The 24,774-nt window shown below is 40.4% G+C and overlaps 1 protein-coding gene across 1 annotated transcript in view; it reads left to right on the top strand.

The window, feature by feature from the left end:
• The window catches only part of STK3 (serine/threonine kinase 3), a 308,548-nt gene that overhangs the window by 28,911 nt on the left and 254,863 nt on the right, over positions 1–24,774 (top strand). The window contains exons 2-3 of the mRNA XM_055432459.2: positions 12,955–13,035; positions 15,940–16,068. Coding sequence (XP_055288434.1) covers positions 12,955–13,035; positions 15,940–16,068 — 210 coding nt within the window. The remainder of the gene's footprint in view (positions 1–12,954; positions 13,036–15,939; positions 16,069–24,774) is intronic.

Raw genomic sequence — 24,774 nt, 5'->3', positions numbered from 1 at the left:
TATCTTTGTTTTAATCTTTATAATTTCATTTCTTCTATGCACTTTGAGTTTAATTTGTGTTTCTAGTCTCTTGATGTGTAAAGTCACATTGTTGCTTTGAGATCTTTTTAAATAGAAGGGACTGCTGCTATAAACTGCTCTCTTAATGTTGCTTTTGCTGCATCCCAGACGTTTTGGTATGTTGTGTTTTCATTTGTCACTAGGAATTTTCTTTTCTTTCTTTTTTTGATGTGGACCATTTTAAAAGTCTTAGTTGAATGTTTTACAATATTGCTTGTGTTTTATGTTTTGTTTTTTTGGCCAACAGACATGTGGGATTTCAGCTCCATTACCAGGTATCAAACCCACAGCCCCTGTATTGGATGGTGAATTCTTAACCATAGGACCACCGGGGAATTCTCTTCTGATATTGTCTTAATTTCCTTGTGATTTCTTCCTTGACCCTGTTTTTGTGTAATACGTTGTTTAATGTCTACGTATTTTTGGATTTTCCTGTTGTCTTTCTGTTATTGATTCCTGGTTTCATTCCATTTTGTTTTCAGAATAAAACTAAAGTATTCTTAAATTTTAAATAAAAGTTTTGTGGCCTAACATGCCATCCGTTTTGGAGAGTTTTTCTCTTCCTTGTGCATTTGAGAAGAATGTATATTCTGCTGTTGTTAAATGGGGGAAACTTTTTTCCCCGTTTTTAATTTATGGTTTTACTAGCTGTTGTTCTTTATTCTTCTGTATAGATTTGTGTTTCCTTTTGACATCACTTTTCTGTAGCCTAAGGCACTGTTTATAACCATTTATTGTTGTGATAGCTCATAATGAATTTTCTCACCTTTTTTTGTTTGAAAATTTTTATTTCTTACCTTTTGAGGGATATTTCCATTAAATATAGAATTGTATTTTGATTATTGTTTTCTTTCATCATTTTAAGGAGTCACTGTGTTTTGGCTTGCTTACTGTCTGACAAGAAGACTATAGTCATTCTTGTCTTTATCCTTATTTAAGTAATATGTCTTTTTCCTGGGACATTTAGTATTTAGCTTTTCGTATTTTCTTCTTCTACTGGTATATCTCTTAATGCTGGCAATTTCACTATAATACATCAGATTTGTCTCTCTGTGTGTATTTATCCTTTTAGATTTGGTTAGTTACTTGCATCTCTAGTTTTATTGTTTTTATAAAATTTGAAAAATGTTGACCAGTATCTCCTCCAGCCCTTTTTCCTCTTTTTGTCTATTTCTGTTTTTTAATGTCTATTCTTCATTTCTGTGTGGGGCTCAGGCTTTTTCTTTTTTCCTTTATTCTGAAAACATTTTTTTCTTCAAGTTGTCTTTTGTGCTGTATTATCTAATCTGTTTAAGTCTTATCCAGTGAAAACTTCATTTCAGATAGTTTATTTTTTTCATCTCTAAAATTTCTGTTTAGTTCTTTTTCCTATCTGTTTCCATTACATCTCTAAGTACATGGGACGTATTTATATTTGCTTTTTATAAGGTTATTTTTGTTAATTCTACTGTTTCTGCTATTTCTGTGTCTGGTTTTATTGTGTGTGTGTTTGTTTTAATTGAATAAGTTTTCTCCTCTTTGTGAGTCATAGTTCCTAGTTTTTTTTATGTCTAGTAATTTTTGATTGAATTCTTGACATTTAAAATTTTTACATTGTGGAAGCTGGATTTTAAGTTTTTAAAGAGTTCCAGGCATGCCTCTGAGATATTGAGGATTCTGTTTCAGACAACTGCAATAAAGTGAATATTGCAGCAAAGTGAATTACATGAATTTTTTGGTTTCCAAGTGCACAGAAAAGTTGTGTTTAAACTATACTGTTGTCTATTGAGTGGGCAGCAGTGTTGTCTAGGAAACAATGTAACATACCTTAATTGAAAATGCTTTACTGCTGAAAAATGCTAACCATCATCTGCTGCTGCTAAGTCTTGTCAGTCGTGTCTGACTCTGTGCGACCCCGTAGACGGCAGCCCACCAGGCTCCTCCATCCCTGGGATCCTCCAGGCAAGAACACTGGAGTGGGTTGCCATTTCCTTTTCCAATGCATGAAAGTGAAAAGTGAAAGTGAAGTCGCTAAGTCGTGTCCGACTCTTAGCGACCCCATGGACTGTAGCCCACCAGGCTCCCTGGTCCCTGGGATTTTCCAGGCACGAGTGCTGGAGGTGGGTGCCATTGCCTTCTCCAAACCATCTTCTGAACCTTCAGTAAGATGTAATCTTTTTGCAGGTGGAGGTTCTTGCCTTGATGTCCACGTCTGCTGACTCATCTGGGTGGTGGTTGCTGACAGTTGGGGTTGCTATGGCAATTTCTTAAAATAAGACAAGAGTGAAGTTTTCCGCATCGATTACTCTTTCTTTACCAGACAATTTCTCTGTAGCATGCAGTGCTGCTTGATAGCATTTTACCTACAGTAGAACCTCTTTCAAAATTGGAGTCCGTCCTTTTAAACATTGCTACAGTTTCATCAACTAAAGTTTATGCCATAGTTTACATACATCCTTTGTTGTCATTTCACCAGTCTTTGTAACAGCTTCATCAGGAGTAGATTCTGTGTCAAGAAATTACTTCCTTTGCTCACCCATGAGACAACTCCTCATCTGCTAAAATTTTATCATGAGATTACAGCAGTTTAGTCACATCTTCAAGTTCCAGTTCTAAATTCTAGTTCTCTTGCTGTTTCTATCATATCTGCAATATTTTCCTTCACTGAAATCTTGAACCCTCAAAGTCATTCATGAGATTTCTACTCAATTCTTTCAAACCATTATTGATGTTGATATTTTGACCTCTTCCTTTGAATTATTAATGTTCTTATGATTGGTGAATCCTTTCCAGAAGGTTTTCAGTTTACTCTGCCCAGAGCTATCAAGGGAATCACTATCTATGGCACTTATAGCTTTAAGAAATACATATCATAAGGCTATGTATGAAATATATATATAAGTAATAATACTTGAAGGTTGAAATTGCTCCTTGATCATGGGCTGCAGAATGGACATTGTGTTAGCAGGAAGGAAAACAGTATTATCTTTGTGCATTTTCTAAGAGCTCTTGGATGACCAAGTGCATTGTCAATGAGTAGTAATATTTTGAAAGGAATCTTTTTTTTCTGAGCAGCAGGTCTCAAGAGTGGGCTTACAATATTCAGTTGTAAAACAGATGTCTTGTCATTCAGGCTTTATTTTTCTACTTACAGAGCACAGGCAGAGTGGATTTAGCATAATCCTTAGGGACCCTCGGATTTTCAGAGGGTAAATGAACATTGGTGTCAACTTAAACTCAAGCTTCATTAGCTCTTGTCCTGTGAAGCTTTGAAGCCAGGCGTTGACCTCTCCTCTCTAGCTGTTAAAGTCCTTGATGGTATTTTCTTGCAGTATAAGACTGTTGCATCTACATTGGAAATCTGTTGTTCAGTGTTGTCGTTCAGTCCCCAAGGTGCATTACACTTTTTGCAACCCCATGGACTGCAGCATGCCAGGCTTCCCTGTCCTTCACTGTCTCCGGGAGTTTGCTCAGACTCATGTCCATTGAGTTGATGATGCCATCCAACCCTCTCATCCTCTGTCATCCCCTTCTCCTTCTGTCCTCAGTCTTTCTGAGCATCAGGGTCTTTTCCAATGAGTTGGCTCTGCATTGGTGGCCAAAATATTGGAGCTTCAGCATCAGTCTTTCCAATGAATATTCAGGACTGATTTTCTTTAGGATTGACTGGTTTGATCTCCTTGCAGTCCAAGGGACTGTCAGGAGTCTTCTCCAGCACCACAATTCAATAGTATCAATTCTTTGGTGCTCAGCCTTCTTTATGGTCCAGCTCTCACATCCATACTTGACTACTGGAAAAACCATAGCTTTGACTATATGGACCTTTGTTGGCAAAGTGATTTCTCTGCTGTCTAGCTTTGTCATACCTTTTCTTCCAAGGAGGGCTTCCCTGATAGCTCAGTTGGTAAATAATCCACCTGCAATGCAGGAGACCCCAGTTCGGTTTCTGGGTCAGGAAGATCTGCTGGAGAAGGGATAGGCTACCCACTCTAGTATTCTTGGACTTCCATTGTGGCTCAGCTGGTAAAGAGTCTGCCTGCAATGCGGGAGACCTAGGTTCAATCCCTGGGTTGGGAAGATCCCCTGGAGAAGGGAAAGGCTACCCACTCCAGTATTCTGGCCTGGAGAATTTCATGGACTGTATGGTCCATGGGGTCTCAAAGAGTTGGGCATGATTGAGCCACTTTCACTCACTTCACTTCTTCCAAGGAGCAAGCATTTTTTAATTTCATGGCTACAGTCACTGTCCACAGTGATTTTGGAGCCCAAGAAAATTAAATCTGTCACTTTTCCCACTTTTTCCGCATCTATTTGCTATGAAGTGATGGGACCGGATGTCATGTTCTTGTTTAGTGTAGGTGCCTGCATCTTGCTAGATGTTCTGTGTAACTTGCTGCAGCATCTGCGTGAGTACTCTATACTTCACCTTGCACTCTCATGTTACGGAGATGGCTTCTTTCCGTAAAACCCATGAATCACCCTTTGCTAGCTACAGACTTTCCTTTTGCCACTTCTTTACCTTTCTCTGTCTTCATAGATGGGTTTCCCTTGTGGCTCAGCTGGTAAAGATTCATAGATGTGAAGATATTCAGGGCTTTCATCTGGATTAAGCTTTGGTTTAAGGTAATGTTGTGGCTCATTTGATCTAACCAGACTACTAAAACTTTCTCCTTATCAGCAGTAAGGCTGTTTTGTTTTCTTATCATTTGTGTGTTCACTGGAGTAGCGCTTTAACTTTTCTTCAAGGACTTTTCCCATGTAGCCGCTATGGAGAACAGTATGGAGATTTCTTCAAAAAGCTAGGAATAACCTACCATATGACCCAGAAATCCCACTACTGGTCGCATACCCTGAGAAAAGCATAATTCTAAAAGAAGACACATGTACCCCAACATTCATTGCAGCATTGTTTACAGTAGCCAAACATGAAAGCAACCTAGATGTCCATTGATAGATGAATAGATAGAGAAGCTGTGGTACATATATACAATGGAATTTTACTCAGCCACAAAAAGGAACACATTTGAGTGAGTTCTGGTGAGGTGGGTGAACCTAGAACCTGTTACACAGAGTGAAGTAAGTCAGAAAAGGAAAAATACCATGTATTAACACACATATATGGAATCTCAAAAGCCTCTTGATGAAAGTGAAAGAGGATAGTGAAAAGGTTGGCTTGAAGCTCAACATTCAGAAAACAAAGATCATGGCATCTGGTCCCATCACTTCATGGGAAATAAATGGGGAAACAGTGGAAACAGTGTCAGACTTTATTTTTTTGGGCTCCAAAATCATTGCGGATGCTGACTGCAGCCATGAAATTAAAAGACGCTTACTCCTTGGAAGGAAAGTTATGACCAACCTAGATAGTATATTGAAGAGCAGAGATATCACTTTGCCAACAAAGGTCCTTCTAGTCAAGGCTATGGTTTTTCCAGTGGTCATGTATGGATGTGAGAGTTGGACTGTGAAGAAAGCTGATCACCGAAGAACTGATGCTTTTGAACTGTGGTGCTGGAGAAGACTCTTGAGAGTCCCTTGGACTGCGGGGAGATCCAACCAGTCCATTCTGAAGGAGATCGATCCTGGGTGTTCATTGGAAGGACTGATGCTAAAGCTGAAACTGCAATACTTTGGCCACCTCATGCGAAGAGTTGACTCACTGGAAAGGACTGTGATGGTGGGAAGGATTGGGGGTGGGGGGAGACGGGGACGACCGAGAATGAAATGGCTGGATGGCATCACCGACTCGATGGACATGAGTTTGAGTGAACTCCGGGAGTTGGGATGGACAGGGAGGCCTGGCGTGCTGTGATTCATGGGATCGCAAAGAGTTGGTCATGACTGAGCGACTGAACTGAACTGATGGAATCTATTAATATAAAAATTGTACTGATGAACCTGCTTGCAGGGCAGCAATAGACATAGGGAACAGACTTATGGACACAGCAAGGGAAGGAGAGGGTGGGATACTTGAGAGAGTAGTACTGAAGCATACCCATTACCGCATGTAAAGTAGATTCAGTTCAGTTCAGTCGCTCAGTCGTGTCCGACTCTCCGCGACCCCATGAATCACAGCACGCCAGGCCTCCCTATCCATCACCAACTCCCGGAGCTCACTCAAACTCATGTCCGCAGAGTCAGTGATGCCATCCAGCCATCTCATTCTCGGTCGTCCCCTTCTCCTCCCGCCCCCAACCTTTCCCAGCATCAGAGTCTTTTCCAGTGAGTCAACTCATCGCATGAGATGGCCAAAGTATTGCAGTTTCAGCTTTAGCATCAGTCCTTCCAATGAACACCCAGGATCGATCTCCCTTAGAATGGACTGGTTGGATCTCCTTGCGGTACAAGGGACTCTCAAGAGTCTTCTCAAACACCACAGTTCAAAAGCATCAATTCTTCGGCGATCAGCTTTCTTCACAGCCCAACCCTCACATCCATACTAGACCACAGGAAAAACCATTGCCTTGACTAGAAGGACCTTTGTTGGCAAAGTAATGTCTCTGCTTTTTAATATATTATCAAGGTTGGTCATAACTTTCCTTCCAAGGAGTAAGCGTCTTTTAATTTCATGGCTGCAATCAGCATCTGCAGTGATTTTGGAGCCCCAAAAAATAAAGTCTGACACTGTTTCCACTGTTTTTCCATCTATTTCCCATGAAGTGATGGGACCAGATGCCATGATCTTTGTTTTCTGAATGTTGAGCTTCAAGCCAACCTTTTCACTATCTTCTTTCACTTTCATCAAGAGGCTTTTGAGTTCCTCTTCACTTTCTGCCATAAGGGTAGTGTCATCTGCATATCTGAGATTATTGATATTTCTCCCAGCAATCTTGATTCCAGCTTGTGCTTCTTCCAGCCCAGCATTCCTCATGATGTACTCTGCATATAAGTTAAATAAGCAAGGTGACAATATACAGCCTTGACGTACTCCTTTTCCTATTTGGAACCAGTCGGTTGTCCCATGTACAGTTCTGACTGTTGCTTCCTGACCTGCATACAGGTTTCTCAAGAGGCAGGTCAGGTGGTCTGGGATTCCCATCTCTTCCAGAATGTTCCACAGTTTATTGTGATCCACACAGTCAAAGGCTTTGGCCTAGTCAATGAAGCAGAAATAGATGTTTTTCTGGAACTCTCTTGCTTTCTCCATGATCCAGCGGATGTTGGCCATTTGATCTCTGGTGCCTCTGCCTTTTCTAAAACCTGCTTGAACATCTGGGAGTTCACGATTCACATATTGCTGAAGCCTGGCTTGGAGAATTTTGAGCATTTCTTTACTAGCGTGTGAGATGAGTGCAATTGTGCGGTAGTTTGAGCATTCTTTGGCATTGCCTTTCTTTGGGATTGGAATGAAGACTGACCTTTTCCAGTCCTGTGGCCACTGCTGAGTTTTCCAAATTTGCTGGCATATTGAGTGTAGCACTTTCACAGCATCATCTTTCAAGATTTGAAATAGCTCAACTGGAATTCCATCACCACCACTAGCTTTGTTCGTAGTGATGCTTTCTAAGGCCCACTTGACTTCACATTCCAAGATGTCTGGCTCTAGGTCAGTGATCACATTATCGTGACTATCTTGCTCGTGAAAATCTTTTTTGTACAGTTCTTCTGTGTATTCTTGCCACCTCTTTTTAATATCTTCTGCTTCTGTTAGGTCCCTACCATCTCTGTCCTTTATCGAGCCCATCTTTGCATGAAATGTTCCCTTGGAATCTCTAATTTTCTTGAAGAGCTCTCTTGTTTTTCCTATTCTGTTGTTTTCCTCTATTTCTTTGCATTGATCGCTGAGGAAGGCTTTCTTATCTCTCCTTGCTATTCTTTGGAACTCTGCATTCAGGTGCTTATGTCTTTCCTTTTCTCCTTTGCTTTTCGCTTCTCTTCTTTTCACAGCTGTTTGTAAGGCCTCCTCAAACAGCCATTTTGCTTTTCTGCATTTCTTTTCCATGGGGATGGTCTAGAGTGCCTGTAAAGTAGATAGCCAGTGGGAATTTGCTGTATGACTCAGGGAACTCAGCTGATGCTCTGTGACAGCCTAGAGGGGTCAGGTGAGAGGGGGTTCAAGAGGGAGGGGACATATGTATTTCTAAGGCTGACACATGTTGGTGTATGATGGAAACCAACACAACTTTGTAAAGCAATTATCTTCCCATTAAAAATAAATTAAAAACAAACAACAAAAAAGAACTTTTCCTTGGCATTCACAACTTGGGTGACTGTTTAGCACAGGAGGCCTGGCTTATGGCCTATCTCAGCTTTTGACAAACCTTCTTCACTAAGCTTAATCATTTCTAGCTTTTAATTTAAAGTGAGAAATGGGTGACTCTTCTTTTTGCTTGAACACTTGGAGGTTGTTTCAGAGTTAGTAATTGGCTTAATTTTGATATTGTTTTGTCTCAGAATAGGGAGGCCCGAGGAAAAGGGAGAGTGATGGGGAATAGCCAATTGGTGGAGCAATCAGCACAGATAACATTTATTAGGCTCTTATGGGTGCAGTTCATGGAATCCCAAAACACATTGCAATGGTAACATCTAAGATCATTGCGTACAGATCAAAGTTTGAAATAATGTGAAAATTATCAAAATGTGACACATGACACAAAGTGAGCAGATGCTGTTGGAAAAATGGTATCAATAGTTTTGTTTTAGGCAGGGTTGTTACAAACCTTACTTTTGTAAAAAAATACCTCAGTGGTATCTACAAAACATAATAAAAGAAGGTATGCCTCTATAGACTTGTTCTGGTAGGCAGTTAAGTTACCTTGTAGATTGGCTCTGTTTTTGAAGCCTGTTTTTAAGTTCCTTTTGGGAAGTCTAAGTAGCCTTTGGAGCCCAAAAAATAAAGTCTGACACTGTTTCCACTGTTGCCCCATCTATTTCTCATGAAGTGATGGGACCAGATGCCATTATCTTTGTTTTCTGAATGTGGGCTCCAAAATCACTGCAGATGCTGATTGCAGCCATGAAATTAAAAGACGCTTACTCCTTGGAAAGAAAGTTATGACCAACCTAGATAGCATATTAAAAAGCAGAGACATTACTTTGCCAACAAAGGTCCGTCTAGTCAAGGCTATGGTTTTTCCCGTGGTCATGTATGGATGTGAGAGTTGGACTGTGAAGAAAGTTGATCGCCGAAGAATCGATGCTTTTGAACTGTGGTGCTGGAGAAGACTCTTGAGAGTTCCTTGGACTGCGGGGAGATCCAGCCAGTCCATTCTAAAGGAGATCAATCCTGGGTGTTCATTGGAAGGACTTATGCTAAAGGTGAAACTCCAATACCTTGGCCATCTCATGCGATGAGTTGACTCACTGGAAAAGACTCTGATGCTGGGAGGGATTGGGGGCGGGAGGAGAAGGGGACGACAGAGAATGAGATGGCTGGATGGCATCACCGACTCGATGGACTTGAGTTTGAGTGAACTCCGGGAGTTGGTGATGGACAGGGAGGCCTGGCGTGCTGTGATTCATGGGGTCGCAAAGAGTCGGACACGACTGAGCGACTGAACTGAACTGAACTGAAGTAGCCTTTGGGCTTCACTGCTGGCTCAGTAAAGAATCTGCCTGCAGTGAAGGAGATGCAGGAGACACAGGTTCAATTCCTGGATCAGGAAAATTCCCTGGAGGAGGGCATGTCAACCCATTCCAGTATTCTTGCCTGGAGAATCCATGGACAGAGGAGCCTGGTGGGCTACAGTCCATGGAGTCGCAAAGAGTTGGACAACTGAGTATGCACGCATGCAAAGTAACTTTTATGTTTTGGTAATGCGGTCTCTCTTGTAAAACAAGGCTGTTCTGGGATGTATTCTCATAACTGTTGTTGGTGATAAAGATTCTCAGCCTTGTGTGATCTCTGGGAGTTGTTCTTTTTAAAAATCTTTTTTTCTCCTTAGGAAATTGATTTTGTTGGGCTTTGTAGCATGTTTTTGTAAGCATGTACAGATTGGCATTCAGCTAAATAGTCAAGGGAACTGTTCGGTAGATTTGTGGACTTCTTTCTCAGTATAGCTCTTTTCTCACAGGTATTCTGTAGTGTAAATTTTATTTGTCTTGCCTTTCCAAACTCTCATCTTTGTTTCTTTAACTCAGCAAAATTGCTGGGCTCTTTGATTTCCTCTCACTGTGCTACATTTTGGATATAGCCTTTAGATGTAAAGCCTGGGCGATAGCAGGGCTTTTCTTATTTCTTTTCCTTTTCTTATGGATCACAGTCCTGAAATGTCTGATATCGAATGTGTGAAAATAGTTTCCCATAATTTTTTTTTTTTTTTGAGTTTTTTAGCTGTTTACAGCAGACAGGTAATATCCTCTTACTTCCTTGTGGTCAGAAGTAGAAGTCCTGTAACGGACACTTTCAGATTTTTAAGTTGTTTGAACTTTCAGTAGCATTCTTGAAAGTGGTCAAGTACCACTTTCTTGTCCTTCCTGACCTCATTTCTTAATTATTGATGTTTTCCTTGGGTCTCTTTTCTCTTTGATCCTTATTTCTTCTTAGACATTTTCTTGATGGCCTTATCCCTTATCATACCTTTAGGCTTCATCCATGTGCCGTGTGTGTGTGTGTGTGTGTGTTTATGTTAGTCGCTCAGTTGTGTCCAAACCTTTGTAATCCCATGGACCATAGCCCTCCAGCCTCCTCTGTCCATGGAATTCTCCAGGCAAGAATACTGGAGTGGATAGCCATTCCCTTCTCCAGGAGATCTTCCTGATCCAGGGATTGAACCTGGGTCTCCTGCATTGAAGGTAGATTCTTTACCATGACACCAAAAAATAACATTGCCAATTCAGATCTCTCCTGGGATTCATAAAGCAGTTGGTTACTGGAAATCTACATTTGGATGAGAGGAGTTAAACCCAACACGTTCCTCTTCAAGCTTTTTTCTGGTGTTCTTTAGTTTGATAAATAACATTCAGTTCAGTTCAGTTCAGTCACTCAGTCGTGTCCGACTCTTTGCGACCCCATGAATCACAGCACACCAGGCTTCCCTGTCCATCACCAACTCCTGGAGTTCACTCAAACTCATGTCCATTGAGTCGGTGATGCCATCCAGCCATCTTATTCTCTGTCGTCCCCGTCTCCTCCCACCCATTTACCTCTAGTCATTTGCTTAAACCAAAGGCTTAAGAGACATTCTCAACTTCTCTCTTTCTTGCATCTCCGCATATTTAATCAAAACCACTTTCTGTTGACTGTGCCTGCTTGATTATTATCTTCTCTCAGTTCTTACTGCCACTGCTACTGTATTCTTTGCATCCATATTTTGAACAACCCCCTGCTAGTTTCCCTTCTCTATTGTTACTTATTGCATGTTCTTCCTCTTGATTACAGGGGAGTGATCTTTTAAAAATAGAGCTCCTTAATATGGTTTACAAGACTTTTTTTAACCTGACTCTCTTTACCTCTGCATCCTGACCACTTTTACTTTATTCATATGGAATTAATTTTGGTCTGTCAAACACACCATGTATAATGTCTCTCACTTCTTCTTTCTAGATATTTCTGCCCATGCCATACTGTGGATAACTTTCAAAAAAGCAAAAACAAATTAAAAAGTTTTCTCTATGGCAACCAGTCAAGTAGGCCATAAAACTAAAAACTCTAAAGTCACTACAAGTGGGAATATTTGCAACCTAAACCTTTTCTTATCTCGGTGTACAGATAAAAAAAGGACCAAAAACCCAGAGATCACGAATAGATGATTTTGCTTCATACTATATTAAAAGATGCTCAACTTCACTCACAGTAGGAGAAATACAAAATAAACCTGAGTTATAAGTTTTTACGTAATATATTGGCTGAAATCCAAATATTTCCAAATACAAAGTTTAATATATCTATCCAGATACAGAATTTAGTACTCTGTAGGTGGAATTGTGGGAAAAGAAGATTTCTCATGTATTACTGGTAGGAAAGTAAATTGGTGTAAGCCCCTCAGAGGGCAATTTGCTGGTGTCAATTAATATACATATATATTGAGGAAATGTACAATAGTAGTATATAAAATATACCATAATATAATCAATCAGGAACTTGATTAATATCTAGTTATTATAACAGTGATTTTATTGTGTTATTAAATTTATATTATGAAATATGATTATGCTTATAGTATATGTACTTACTCATTATTATGTATACTTCCATATGGGCTTCCCTGATGGTTCAGCAATAAAGAATCTGCCTGCAGTGCAGGAGATGCAGGAGACATGGATTCGACCCCTTGGTCAGGAAGATCCATTGGAGGAAGGCATGGCAACATGCTCCAGTGTTCTTGGACAGAGGAAACTGGCGGGCTATACTCCATAGGGTCATAAAGAGTCAGACATGACTGATGCGACTGAGTCACACACACAGACAAACACAGACACACACACACGTCTATATTTTGTGTGTTTATATATTTTGTTGCTGTCACAGTTTCATGTTTGGGAATTTATCCTAAAGATATACAAGCACATGTATGAGCTGACTTACTTATAAGCTTATTTATTACAGTGTTTATAATAGCAAAAGGGAACCTAGATATCTATAAGTAAAGGATTGCTGAAAAAAAAGAAAAGAATGAAGATGCTGTCTATGAATTTATGTTGTAGAGATCTCCAACAAAGATTTTATGTTGTTATGTAAAAACATCAAAGTACGAACAGCCTGGGTAAGAAAGTATATATACAGCGTGTGTATAAAATACTATATTGTGTGTTAAAAAGGGGGGAGAAATATTTTTATAAAGGTTTCCCAGGAAGGTAATAAAAGTGCTTATTCATTGAGGTGTTTCTGGGAAGATTAAGAAGAACAGGAGTTGCAAGGAGACTGTCTACTTTTCTGTGTTTTTGAGTTTTGAACTATCTGAATATATTGTATCTTAAAAATTTTTAAATCTATAAGAGATCTTACAGAAAATGCTTTTTCTTTTTTCTCATTAGTAAGCTAAAAAAGCTGAGTGAAGACAGTTTGACTAAGCAGCCTGAAGAAGTTTTTGATGTATTAGAGAAACTGGGAGAAGGGTAAGTACAAAAGATACAAAAGTAGCATTTAGATCATGACAGAACAGTTATAACATACCGTGTAAGATTAGTCCTTCACTAGAGTGACTGAACTGAATAAGAGTATATTTGATTGAATTAAACAGTAAGTGTACAGAGGGAATGTAACAATACCTGAACATAGCAAAGGTCATATATGACAAGCCCAAGCTAACATCATAGTCCACAATGAAAAACCAAAAGTATAGAAGAACTTCTAGGATAATAAAGGCATAAAACACAGAGCAGATTAGATCAGTAAGAAGAGGGAAAAGGAAATAGAGAAAACAAAAATATAAAATAGTAAGATAAATTTAAGTTAGAAGGAATAAAGTGAAATGTATTTTTCACTAAATATCAGTTCTCCCATAGACAGACTATTAGGGTCAATTAAAATGCAAAACTTAGCTATATACTGTTTATAAGAGCCTGTGTAATACAAAGAATGGACATGTAGTGGTATTTCCTATTAGAGAAATTAGGTAAGAAAGAGGTAATCACATCAAAAAAGAAAGCACGAATGGCAGTGTTTAGATCAGGTAAATTAAAGTTAAAAGATCATAAGTGAGTAAAGAGGAGTTAATATTCAGATAAAGAATGAAGAGGGATATTAGGTAATGATATGAAAGAGAACTCACAGTGAAACATAGTAAGACCTGGTGATGTTGTGAATTGAGTTTGCATTGTGATTCAGTTTCTGTCAAGATTAGATTTTGGGTTTCAGAAGTCCCAGTCCTGGACGTATAAGAAATAAGATTTTTCTCTGAAGCATTGAGAAGTTTTCTGGATCTCTCAGTCTTGGCCTGGGAATTTGAGCCCTGAGCTTGTTCTATTAGTTTCCTGACTTTTCCAGCTTAGTTGGGAGCAGCCTTTCCATTCTGCGGTTTTTGTGGTCTTATTTTCACTGTAACATTCAGTTGATTCAGGTACTTGATTCTAAAGCTTTCCTTAGACTCCAGGAACTCAGGATAATAATTTAAATAATTATTTTGCCACAAGATACCTTAGTCTATCAGTGTTCTGCTTGTCCCTTGCATTGAAGTCATTACTATCGTTAAATCTAAGAAGGAACCAATCCAAGATTCCCATTTCTTAAGAGTCTTTCCCTTGGAACCACTTCCTTCCCCGGGAACCACTTCCTTCCCCAAAACTATTGGTAGCAGATCATGGTTAGGAAAAGAAAGGTTACTCTATGAACTCCAGGTATAAAGAGTTTATTATGAAATTTGGAGCTCAAATGACTTGTGGAAAGGGCAGGGATGCAAAGGTTATGGACTTTGTCATTGAAGCTCAGAGAAGGTAGTGCTGAAGATCTCAGTTTGAAGCACTAAATGATGTTTCTCAAAAGCTCACATGGGCTCTGCTGGAATCCCTAAGAATCGTTTGGACGCTCCCACCAACTGTCTTAGTCTGGAGCAGCAGTGTGGTGGTTATCAGGAAGCTCAGGAGGAGGCCACTGTGTATCTGATATTTGGTCAGGCATCTGCTGCAGCTGTATTTGAGAAGTGATGGTCTTTCCTAAGCTTTTTGCCGTTCAGATTTCATGAATGTTCTTCTCATTGTCAGACTCTTTAACTGGGATCCATTCAGGGAAGGGAATTCTGGGAAATGTGGTTCCCAGTTTTCTTTTGTAGTGATAGGAAGACCTTAGAAGAGACTGATGGTGTTGCTTAATTGGCAATAGTTAATCTAGCATTGAGTCTAGACTAGCTTTTGAGGGGCCATATATATATATATATATACACACACACATACACACACACACACACACACACATATATATGGCTTCAAAGGGGAGATACAGATTTCCCTTGCTCTCTGAAAGTAGAGCATTCTTATGAAACCTTTAGTGAGTTGAAATGTTGTAAAGCAAAGAAGGGCTTCCCTGGTGGCTCAAACAATAAAGAATCTGCCTGCAAGGCAAGAGATGCAGCTTTGATCTATAGGTTAGGAAGATCCCCTGGAGAAAGGGAATGGCTACCCACTCCAGTATTTTTGCCTGGAGAATTCTATGGACAGAGGAGTTGAAGCAGATACAACACATCTTGCTAAGGGTTACACAAGATAAACTGTGAGATGAAGCACAGATCCTCTCAGACAAAGCTCAGAGATGTGGTGGCTTGATGCTGAGATGCTGAGTATAGTTCTAGGAATGAGCTTGGTGGTGCCACTGTTGCTGCTCATGGTAATTTCTCCTTCTCTAATGGCTCCTGCAAAAATAAATGTTGAATGCTGTTTTTGTTTTCACCTTTTTTTGTAAAAGCGTAAATCCTCATCGAATTTCATCTGGTTAGTGAAACAGGTGTTAATCCAGGCCTTTTGTAAAAATGAAGGGGCATAAAGTGAACTTTTGAAAAGTGGGTTTACCTGTATATGTGCGTGTGTGTAAATTAGGACTGTATACACACACACACACACACATACACACAAAACCATGGTGAAGGTTTCAGTTACTCCTAAGCAGTCTGGGCAGGTGTGGGACTCTGATATTTTGGGGATGATTTTGCTTAAGGTGAGATCAGCCTTTTCTCCTAACATGAGATTTTGGCTGTTTTTATTCTATATTCCATTCTTTTAACTTCCACTTATATATCTTCTTACTGCTGCACTTGTTTGAGTTGACAAACCGTAAGTCTATTTCTTTCATTCATAAGAAACACAGCAGATCCTTTTCTATTAATTTGGTGATTTTAATGAATTTTAAGTCTATAATTGAAGCATTAAAGCTAAGATATAATTCACTTTTAAAATTTGTTTCCTTTGATTTGTCACCATTGAGTAGTATTTTAAATTAGAAAAGACTACATTTGAATACTCAGACTCTTTCTCTAATAGTTATGATGTTTGAAGGGAAAAAAAATAAAGGAATGTCTTGGTTTCTTTTAGGTCTTATGGAAGTGTATTTAAAGCAATACATAAGGAATCTGGTCAAGTTGTGGCAATTAAACAAGTACCTGTTGAGTCAGATCTTCAAGAAATAATCAAAGAAATTTCCATAATGCAGCAATGTGACAGGTATGAAGAGATTTTATTTCTTTATTTACCTTCATGTTGATAAGTTTTGTTAGTCATGTACAATGAAATGTATTATTTGGTCATCTTAGTTTTTTCTTCTGACTTCCCATCAGAAGTGAGACTGATCTTTTAAGAAAGATGAGAATAGCTTTGTTGGGTTGTCTTAGGACTTTCAGTTCTAAGCAGAAATGATATTATAAAGCAATATGTGGTGATAGAATATACTCAAGCACTTTTCTCATTTTCAGAGAAAATTTAAAGGTGAAAATTAGCTTTTGATATTAAGGAGAAGTCATTTAACAGTCCTTTTGTTGTGATTTGTTTTAAATAATTAAAAACACTCCAGGAGGAGCTTGCCAATAGATGGGGGGAAAATGGAAACAGTGCCAGACTGTTTTCTTGGGCTCCAGAATCACTATGGATGGTGACTGCAGCCATGAAATTAAAAGATGCTTGCTTTTTGGAAGAAAAGCGATGACAAACCTACACAGTGAATTGAAAAGCAGAGACATCACTTTGACAGCAAAGATCCGTATAGTCAAAGCTTTGGTTTTTCCAGTGGTCATGTGTGGATGTGAGAGTTGGACTATAAGAATGCTCAGTGCTGAAGAACTGATGCTTTTGAACTGTGGTGCTGGAGAAGACTCTTAAGAGGCCCTTCGACAGCACGGAGATCAAACCAGTCAATCCTAAAGGAAACCAACCCTGAATATTCATTGGAAGGATTGATGCTGAAGCTGAAGCTCAATACTTTGACCTCCTGATGTAAAGAACTGACTCACTGGAAAGCATCCTGATTCTGGGAAAGATTGAGGGCAGGAGAAGGGGACGACAGAGGATGAGATGGTTGGATAGCATCACCGACTCAAGGGACATGAGTTTGAGCTGACTCCAGGAGATAGTGAAAGACAGGGAAGCCTGGTGTGCTGCAGTCCAAGGGGTCGCAAAGAGTCAGACACAACTAAACAACAAAAATTAAAACAGTCATGTTTTATGTAACTTTCCTTTATTCAACAAACATTTACTGGACATCCCTAGTGCGCCAGGTATTGTCACAGGATCTAGGAATACCAAGGAAACGAAGACACTGTTTTTCTTCTTGAGGAGCTGGAAATCTAGTTGGGAAGACAGATACTTAAGTGAATAGCTATAGTACAGTGCAGTCATTTTACATGTGAGGGGATATGAGAACAAGGAGGGAGGGCACTTACCTCAGCTTGGAGTCAGGAAGTCTGGAATGCTGAGGAAGTGTAAGTCTGGTGAAGAAATGGAGGGATGAGAGAATGCAGAGAATTAAAAGTAGAAAGGTGAAAAACAGCTCAGTTACGTGCTGTTCTGATAGGGTTTAGAATTACTGGGGTGGAAAGTAAGAGACAGAGGTTGGTCTGAAATGAGTTTGGATAGGTAAATGGAACTGACCATGAAGCTGACCTATTAAGTAAGGTAGCCTGGCCTTTCCTGAGGGATGCAGGGCCTATAGTTAATTGGAGAGGGGTTTATTGTTCTCCCTGTATAAAAGGTCTCTAGGTAGGGTTAGCCACCTAGCACGTGGTCTTTGTTCTCATGCGTATTACCTCATAGTTACAAGGGGGCTGCTCCAGCTCCAGCCTTTTGTCTACATTCCAGACAGGAGGAAGAGGAGAAGAAGCAGTAAAGGGCTTTCCCAGAAACCCTCGGCTTATATTTTTTTCATCAGAATTGCATCACATGGTGATTTAGAGCTGGTGAACTTAGAGGAGTCTAGACACATTGTCACCTTTAATCAAATCATTGGGCCCTATTAGTAAGAGATGTATAGAAAACTTCCTTTTCTAAAGGTATATAAAATCCATATATTATAAGCTCTTTAGCTAATGAAGTGACTGAATAATCCTAGAGGAACTTTGTTGCTTGGGTCTGTTCAATTTTGCTCTTCTTTATTGTATTTAGATCATATTACATGTTTTTCATGAAGGCCTTGTAAAGTGGTTATAGAAAAAACATACATTCCTCAGTTCCCAGATCAAAATATGTAATTGCAAAATTTTTCCAGACCTTGCTCTTTATTTGATAATAAGAATGTGGCTACCATAGTTTGATGTAGATGGTGTAGTGCTGGGCCCTTCAGCTGTTTAATATTTGCATGTAACTATCTGGTCCCATCACTTCATGGGAAATAGATGGGGAAACAGTGGAAACAGTGTCAGACTTTATTTTTTTGGGCTCCAAAATCACTGCGGATGCTGATTGCAGCCATGAAATTAAAAGACGCTTACTCCTTGGAAGGAAAGTTATGACCAGCCTAGAAAGCATATTAAAAAGCAGAGATATTACTTTGCCAACCAAGGTCCGTCTAGTCAGGGCTGTGGTTTTTCCCGTGGTCATGTATGGATGTGAGAGTTGGACTGCGAAGAAAGCTGAGTGCAGAAGAATTGATGCTTTTGAACTGTGGTGCTGGAGAAGACTCTTGAGAGTCCCTTGGACTGCAAGGAGATCCAACCAGTCCATTCTAAAGGAGACCAATCCTGGGTGTTCATTGGAAGGACTGATGCTAAAGCTGAAACTGCAATACTTTGGCCACCTCATGCGACGAGTTGACTCACTGGAAAAGAGTCTGATGCTGGGAGGGATTGGGGGTAGGAGGAGACGGGGATGACAGAGAATGAGGTGGCTGGATGGCATCACCGACTCTGTGGACATGAGTTTGAGTGAACTCCGGGAGTTGGTGATGGACAGGGAGGCCTGGCGTGCTGTGATTCATGGGGTCGCAAAGAGTCAAACACGACTGAGTGACTGAACTGAACTGAACTGAACTGATGATTATTTTATTGTAATGATTAAAAATAGTTCAGTTTCTAGTGTTGTGCTCTAGAGATTTTAATTGAGTGTGGTCTAGGAAAAAAGCAGTGTCTCAAATATTACCTATTATACATTTCCTCCACTAATCTTTGTGCATCTTGGTGCCTGTCAGCTCTTGTTCAGATTTCTGCAACAGCTTCCTGTGTTCACTTTGTCTTTCATTTTTGCCTGCTCCAGCCTGTTTTCCCCACTGAAGTTAGAGTCTTTATTCTAAAATGCACACCTCATCAAGCCATTCCCTGTTTAAAACCCTTAAGTGGCTCTGCATTGCTTAGCTGAATCCAGTCTGCTAAGGATGGCCTGCAAGGTCCTGCATGATCTGGCCAGTGGTTATGCTTCCAGGCTTCTCTTTTACCTGAGTTTTGCTTTTAAGCACCCGTTTACTTGCATGCTGTCCCCTGACTCTTAAATTCTTTTGAGTTTGGGGTGATGTCTTACTAATGCCCTTGGATCCTGCCACATAGCGGCTACTCAAGTATTGACCGGTATTAACTAATTCCCATCTCGATGACTTAACTGGAATATCCAGAAGCCACTTTATATTTAGCCTTCTAAAACCAAATTTTTAATTGTTGAAGACAAACCTTTCAGATCCTATTTTGTTAATGACATCATCATCTAGTTAGTTTTTCAAAACAGAATTCATCTATTTCTTTCTCTTATACCTCTGTTGACACTAATACTTGTAGAGTCTCCTCCTGAAATGTATTCACTATCTTTTTCCTCTCTTCATTCCTTGAGAGAAGGAACCATATTTCTTAGCACACATTACAGTACCTAGCATTGTACTTTTTGTTGAGTGATTGTGAATAAACATGATATGGATAAGGAGAATGTGAAAGAGCATTGTAGGTTGAGGGAACCCTAGGGAAATTTGATATTTGTTCTTGTTATGTACTTTAAACTACTAAATGCAGAAAAAAAGTAATGAATTAAAGGGGTAGAAGGTGTTAGTTGCTCAGTGTCCCACTCTTTTCAACCCACCCACCAGGCTTCTCTGTCCATGGGATTTCTCAGGCAAGAATACTGAAGCAGGTTGCCAGTCTCTTCTCCAGGGGATCTTCCCAACCCAGGGATTGAACCCAGGTCTCCTGCATTGCAGTTGGATTCTTTAACATCTGAGCCACCAGTGAAGCCCAAAGGGGTAGAAAATATAAACAAATTCTAGAAATTTTGTACCACTTTATAGCAGAACACCTTGCACATAGTAAGTACTTGTCAAAGGATTTGTAGAGTGAAATAATGAAACAGATATTGATATTAGGTTGATGCAAACATAATTGCAGTTTTGGACCATGAATTTTAAATGATTATAACTAGGCTCAAACACATTTATTGATCAAAATAGAAACCATTACAATCAACATATTATTGCCAATGAGAAATGAGTTTGTTTATTCCTGTAGCATAAAAATTCATGCTTTGGGATTCGAAGAACTCTTGGAAAGCATTTTTATCTCCTGCTGATTGTGGAAGCTTTCATTTTCCCTGCAGAAAGTTGTCAGAGATGCTTCAGGAAGTGGAAGTCAGTTGGCTGAGAGTTCAGGTGAATATGATGGATGAGGCAAAGTTTTGTAACCCAATTCATTCAACTTTTGAAGTGTTGGTTGTGCAGCGTGTGGTCTGGTGTTGTCGTGGAGAAGAGTTGGGCCCTTTCTGTTGAGCAGTGATGGCAGTAGGTGTGGCAGTTTTCTCTGCATCTCACTGATTTGCTGAGCATACTTCTCAGATGTAATGGTATTGCTAGGATTCAGAAAGCTGTAGTGGATCAAATGGGCAGCTGGCCACCAAACAGTGACCATGATCTCTTTTTGATGCAAGCTTGGCTTTGGAAAGTGCTTTGGAGCTGCTTCTTGGTCCTGCTACTGAGCTGATCATTGCACAAAATCCACTTTCATTGCAGGTCACAATCTGACTGAAAAATGGTTTGTCATTGTTGCATAGAATAAGAGAAGACAACACTTCAGAAAGACAATTTGTTTGATTTTCAGTCAGTTCAGGAGGTACCCACTTACCAAGTGTTTTCACCTTTCTAATTTGACATTGAGTTCTTTGGCAACTTCTCGTGTAGTTGTAAGAGGGTCAGCTTAGATGGTCCTCTCAGTTGGTCATTGTCAACTTCAGATGGCCGACTACTGCCCTCCTTATCTTCAAGACTCTCATCTCCTTTGCAAAACTTCCTGAACCACCACTGCACTGTGTGTTTGTTAGCAGTTCCTGGGCCAAATGCATTGTTGGTGTTGTGAGTTGTCTCTGCTGCTTTACAACCCATTTTGAACTTGAATAAGAAAATGACTAAAATTTGCTTTTTGTCTAACATTTCCTTAGTCTAAAATAAATATAAAATAAGCAGCAAGTAATGTCATTCTGTCATTTTTGAGATTACATCCAAGTACTGCATTGTGGACTCTTTTGTTGACCATGATGGCTACTTCATTTCTTCTAAGGGATTCCTGCCCACAGTAGTAGATATAATGGTCATCTGAGTTAAATTCACCCATTCCAGTCCATTTTAGTTCGCTGATTCCTAAAATGTCAATTTACTCTTGCCATCTCCTGTTTGACCACTCCCAATTTGCCTCAGTTCATGGACCTAACATTCCAGGTTCCTATGCAATATTGTTCTTTACAGCATCGGACTTTACTTCCATCACTGCTGCTGCTGGTACTGCTGCTGCTGCTGCTGCTGCTGCTAAGTCACTTCAGTCGTGTCCGACTCTGTGTGACCCCATGGACGGAAGCCCACCAGGTTCCCCCATCCCTGGGATTCTCCAGGCAAGAACACTGGAGTGGGTTGCCATTTCCTTCTCCAATGTGTGAAAGTGAAAAGTGAAAGTGAAGTCACTCGGTCGTGTCCGGCCCTTAGCGACCCCACGGACTGCAGCCTACCAGGCTCCTCCATCCATGGGATTTTCTAGGCAAGAGTACTGGAGTGGCTTGCCATTGCCTTCTCCGTCACTAGTCACATCCAAAACTGGGTGTTGTTTTTGCTTTGGCTCTATCTCTTCATTCTTTCTGGAGTTAGTTCTCCACTGATTTCCAGTAGCATATTGGGCACCTACCCACCTGGGGAGTTCATCATTCAGTGTCCTCTGTTTTTGCCTTTTCATACTGTTCATGGGGTTCTCAAGGCAAGAATACTGAAGTGGTTTGCCATTCTCTTCTCCAGTGGACCACATTTTGTCAGAACTCTCCACCATGACCCATCCGTCTTGGGTTGCCCTACACAGCATGGCTCGTAGTTTCATTGAGTTAGACAGGGCTGTGGTCCTTGTGATCAGATTGGTTAGTTTCCTGTGACTGTGGTTTTCAGTCTGTCTGCCCTCTGATGGAGAAGGGTAAGAGGCTTATGGAAGCTTCCTGATGGGAGAGACTGACTGAGGGGGAAACTGGGTCTTGTTCTGATGGGCAGGGCCATGCTCAGTACATCTTTAATCCAATTTACTGTTGATGGGTGGGGCTGTGTTCCTCCCTGTTATTTACCTGGGGCCAAACTATGGTGTACAGTTCTTCTGTGTATTCTTGCCACCTCTTCTTAATATCTTCTGCCTCTGTTAGGTCCATACCATTTCTGTCCTTTATCGAGCCCATCTTTGCATGAAATGTTCCCTTGATATCTCTGATTTTCTTGAAAAGATCTCTTGTTTTTCCTATTCTGTTGTTTTCCTCTATTTCTTTGCATTGATCGCTGAGGAAGGCTTTCTTATCTCTCCTTGCTATTCTTTGGAACTCTGCATTCAGATGCTTTTATCTTTCCTTTCCTCTTTTACTTTTCGCTTCTCTTCTTTTCACAGCTATTTGTAAGGCCTCCTCAGACAGCCAGTTTGCTTTTTTGCATTTCTTTTCCATAGGGATGGTCTTGGTCCCTGTCTCCTGTACAATGTCACGAACCTCCGTCCAGAGTTCATCAGGCACTCTGTCTATCAGATCTAGACCCTTAAATCTATTTCTTACTTCCACTGTATAATCATAAGGGATTTGATTTAGGTCATATCTGAATGGTTTAGTGGTTTTCCCTACTTTCTTCAATTTAAGTCTGAATTTGGCAATAAGGAGTTCATGATCTGAGCCACAGTCAGCTCCTGGTCTTGTTTTTGCTAACTGTATACAGCTTCTCCATCTTTGGCTGCGAAGAATATAGTCAATCTGATTTCGGTGTTGACCATCTGGTGATGTCCATGTGTAGAGTCTTCTCTTGTGTTGTTGGAAGAGGGTGTTTGCTATGACCAGTGCGTTCTCTTGGCAAAACTCTATTAGCCTTTGCCCTGCTTCATTTCGTGCTCCAAGGTCAAATTTGCCTGTTACTCCAGGGGTTTCTTGACTTCCTACTTTTGCATTCCAGTCCCCTATAATGAAAAAGACATCTTTTTTGGGTGTTAGTTCTAAAAGGTCTTGTAAAAAAAGATCTTCATGACAAAGATAATCACGATGGCGTGATCACTCACCTGGAACCAGACATCTTGGAATGTGAAGTCAAGTGGGCCTTAGAGAGCATCACGATGAGCAAAGCTAGTGGAGGTGATGGAATTCCAATTGAGCTATTTCAAATCCTGAAAGATGATGCTGTGAAAGTGCTGCACTCAATATGCCACCAAATTTGGAAAACTCAGCAATGGCCACAGGACTGGAAAAGATCAGTCTTCATTCCAGTCCCAAAGAAAGGCAATGCCAAAGAATGCTCGAACTACCGCACAATTGCACTCATCTGACACGCTAGTAAAGTCATGCTCAAAATTCTCCAAGCTAGGCTTCAGCAATATGTGAATCGTGAACTTCCAGATGTTCAAGCAGGTTTTAGAAAAGGCAGAGGCACCAGAGATCAAATAGCCAACATCCACTGGATCATGGAGAAAGCAAGAGAGTTCCAGAGAAACATATATTTCTGCTTCATTGACTGTGCCAAGGCTTTTGACTGTGTGGATCACAATAAACTGTGGAAAATTCTGAAAGAGATGGGAATCCCAGACCACCTGACCTGCCTCTTGAGAAACCTGTATGCAGGTCAGGAAGCAACAGTTAGAACTGGACATGGAACAACAGACTGGTTCCAAATAGGAAAAGGAGTATGTCAAGGTTGTATATTGTCACCCTGCTTATTTAACTTATATGCAGAGTACATCATGAGAAACGCTGGGCTGGAAGAAGCACAAGCTGGAATCAAGATTGCCGGGAGAAATATCAATAATCTCAGATATGCAGATGACACCACCCTTATGGCAGAAAGTGAAGAGGAACTCAAAGGCCTCTTGATGAAAGTGAAAGAGGAGAGTGAAAAGGTTGGCTTGAAGCTCAAAATTCAGAAAACAAAGATCATGGCATCTGGTCCCATCACTTCATGGGAAATAGATGGAGAAACAGTGAAACCGTGTCAGACTTTATTTTTTTGGGCTCCAAAATCACTGCAGATGCTGTTTGCAGCCATGAAATTAAAAGACGCTTACTCCTTGGAAGGAAAGTTATGACCAGCCTAGATGGCATCTTAAAAAGCAGAGACAGTACTCTGCCAACCAAGGTCCGCCTAGTCAAGGCTATGGTTTTTCCCGTGGTCATGTATGGATGTTAGAGTCAGACCATAAAGAAGACTGAATGCCAAGGAATTGATGCTTTTGAACTGTGGTGCTGGAGAAGAATCTTGAGAGTCCCTTGGACTGCAAGGAGATCCAACCAGTCCATTCTAGAGGAGATCAATCCTGGGTGTTCATTGGAAGGACTGATGCTAAAGCTGAAACTCCAATACTTTGGCCACCTCATGCAACGAGTTGACTCACTGGAAAAGACTCTGATGCTGGGAGCGATTGGGGGTAGGAGGAGACGGGGACGACAGAGAATGAGGTGGCTGGATGGCATCACCAACTCGATGGACATGAG

Source organism: Moschus berezovskii, chromosome 16 (genome assembly GCF_049115385.1).
Source record: "Moschus berezovskii isolate FMDL1 chromosome 16, NW_MosBer_1.0, whole genome shotgun sequence".
In the NCBI taxonomy this organism is placed as follows: domain Eukaryota; kingdom Metazoa; phylum Chordata; class Mammalia; order Artiodactyla; family Moschidae; genus Moschus; species Moschus berezovskii.
Note: the sequence above shows the minus strand (reverse complement) of the source record. Positions and strands in the feature narration are given on the sequence as shown.